The sequence below is a fragment of the Lathyrus oleraceus genome, chromosome 7, assembly GCF_024323335.1.
Source record: "Lathyrus oleraceus cultivar Zhongwan6 chromosome 7, CAAS_Psat_ZW6_1.0, whole genome shotgun sequence".
Lineage (NCBI taxonomy): Eukaryota > Viridiplantae > Streptophyta > Magnoliopsida > Fabales > Fabaceae > Lathyrus > Lathyrus oleraceus.
In genome coordinates, this window is record NC_066585.1 from 180,129,202 (window position 1) to 180,130,832 (window position 1,631).

Here is a 1,631-nt window from a genome sequence, read left to right on the forward strand (position 1 = left end):
GCCATCTATATTTGAAATATAATTCATCATTAATTTTATTTGAAAAGTACACTTAGTATACTCATTAGAAATCCTTTGTTTTACTCATTCAACAATTAATAAAGGCAATATACCACTATGAAGGCAAGCCCTTAAACTTCCTCTCTTTTTCATGTCTTTCAAATATTATTTTTGTTATCTCTTTTACTTAGAAAAATATATTTCAAATGAATAACAACCCCGAACTCTCTTATAATTCTTCTCCTTTCTGTTCAATTTGTTTTTATTTGTTTTGAAAAATGGTCATTTTCATTTTGAATCATTTCGATTTTGAATTTGGTTAAGTTTGATTTACAAAAGTAAAAAGATCTTGCAAATCTCATTAGAGTTGTTGCCGCAATAATTTGGAATGAAGCACCAATGACAAACAAAAATTGTTTGGAAGCCTTAGATCTATCATTACAAGACATTTGTAGCAACAATGCTCCATTTGGTGGAAAAGTTCTGATCATGGGGGGAGATTTTTGTCAAGTTCTTCCTGTTGTAAGAAAAGGTACTAAGGCACAAATGATTTCAGCGTGTATTGTTCAGTCTCATTTATGGGATCATACCAAGATTTTGCGTTTGTATCAAAATATGCGATCCTTGCATGATCAAGAGTTTGCAGAATTTTTTATTCGCATTGGTGATGGTGTTGAACCTACCAAAGCAGATGATATGGTGAGATTACATTCACAGATTGCAATCCCATGGGACAGTGAACATTCCATACAAGTACTTATCCAACATCTTTTTCCTAATTTAGAATTGCATGGTTGGCATGCCCCATATATGGTACAAAGAGCTATTTTGACACCAACAAATGATGATGTCCAAAAATTGAATGATATGATTATCGACAAGTTTCCAGGAGAAGAACATATTCTAAAGATGTGATAATCATAATTTATACCAGCAAGAATTCTTAAACTCAATTACACAAGGTAGTTTTCCACCACATATTCTAAAGATGAAAAAGGGTGCACCATTGATGTTGTTACAGAATCTAGATCCTAGATATGGATTGTGTAATCAGACGCGGTTATTATGTCGTGGTTTATTTATGAATATGTTGGATGTGGAAATCCTGGCAGGAAACAATGCAGGAAAATGAGCTTTTTTGCCCAAAATTAAAATAAAAACATCTGCAAGTGATGGGTTGTCTTTTGTCCTTAGTAGAAAGCAGTTTCCTGTGGGACTAAGTTTTGTTATTACAATAAGTAAATTACAAGGACGAACCATTCCAAATGTTGGAATATATCTTCCACGACATGTTTTTAGTCATGAACAGTTGTATGTGATTTTATCTAGGGGTGTTTCACAGACTACGACAAGAGTTTTAACTAGGGAAGAAAAATTGAACGGAGAAGATGGTGACTACACAAAAAATATAGTCTTCAAACAAATTCTTTTATCGCACTCGAAGTTATTTATTAAGTACATTAAAAAAATTGCTCACACGTTGATTCTCATTTTAGTTACACGACATACCAAGATTATATTGTATTCTTTATATCATAACTAAATATAATTTTATTTTGCTTTAATATACAGGCAAACTAGAACACAGGCAAACTAGAACACAGTGAAATTTTTCAATTATGTAAGGAGTT

General features: G+C 32.1%; 1 protein-coding gene across 1 annotated transcript; it reads left to right on the forward strand.

Annotated features, from left to right (window-relative positions):
• Nucleotides 1-399: 399 nt before the first annotated feature.
• On the forward strand, nucleotides 400-915 carry LOC127102759 (ATP-dependent DNA helicase PIF1). Its single transcript, XM_051040096.1, has one exon. It carries the CDS (start codon nucleotides 400-402, stop codon nucleotides 913-915), a length of 516 nt encoding a protein of 171 aa, XP_050896053.1.
• The last annotated feature ends 716 nt before the right edge of the window (nucleotides 916-1,631 follow it).

What these genes read in the sequence shown, in the direction of transcription:
- LOC127102759 (XM_051040096.1), top strand. Translation starts at nt 400, where the DNA reads ATGACAAACAAAAATTGTTTGGAAGCCTTAGATCTATCATTACAAGAC.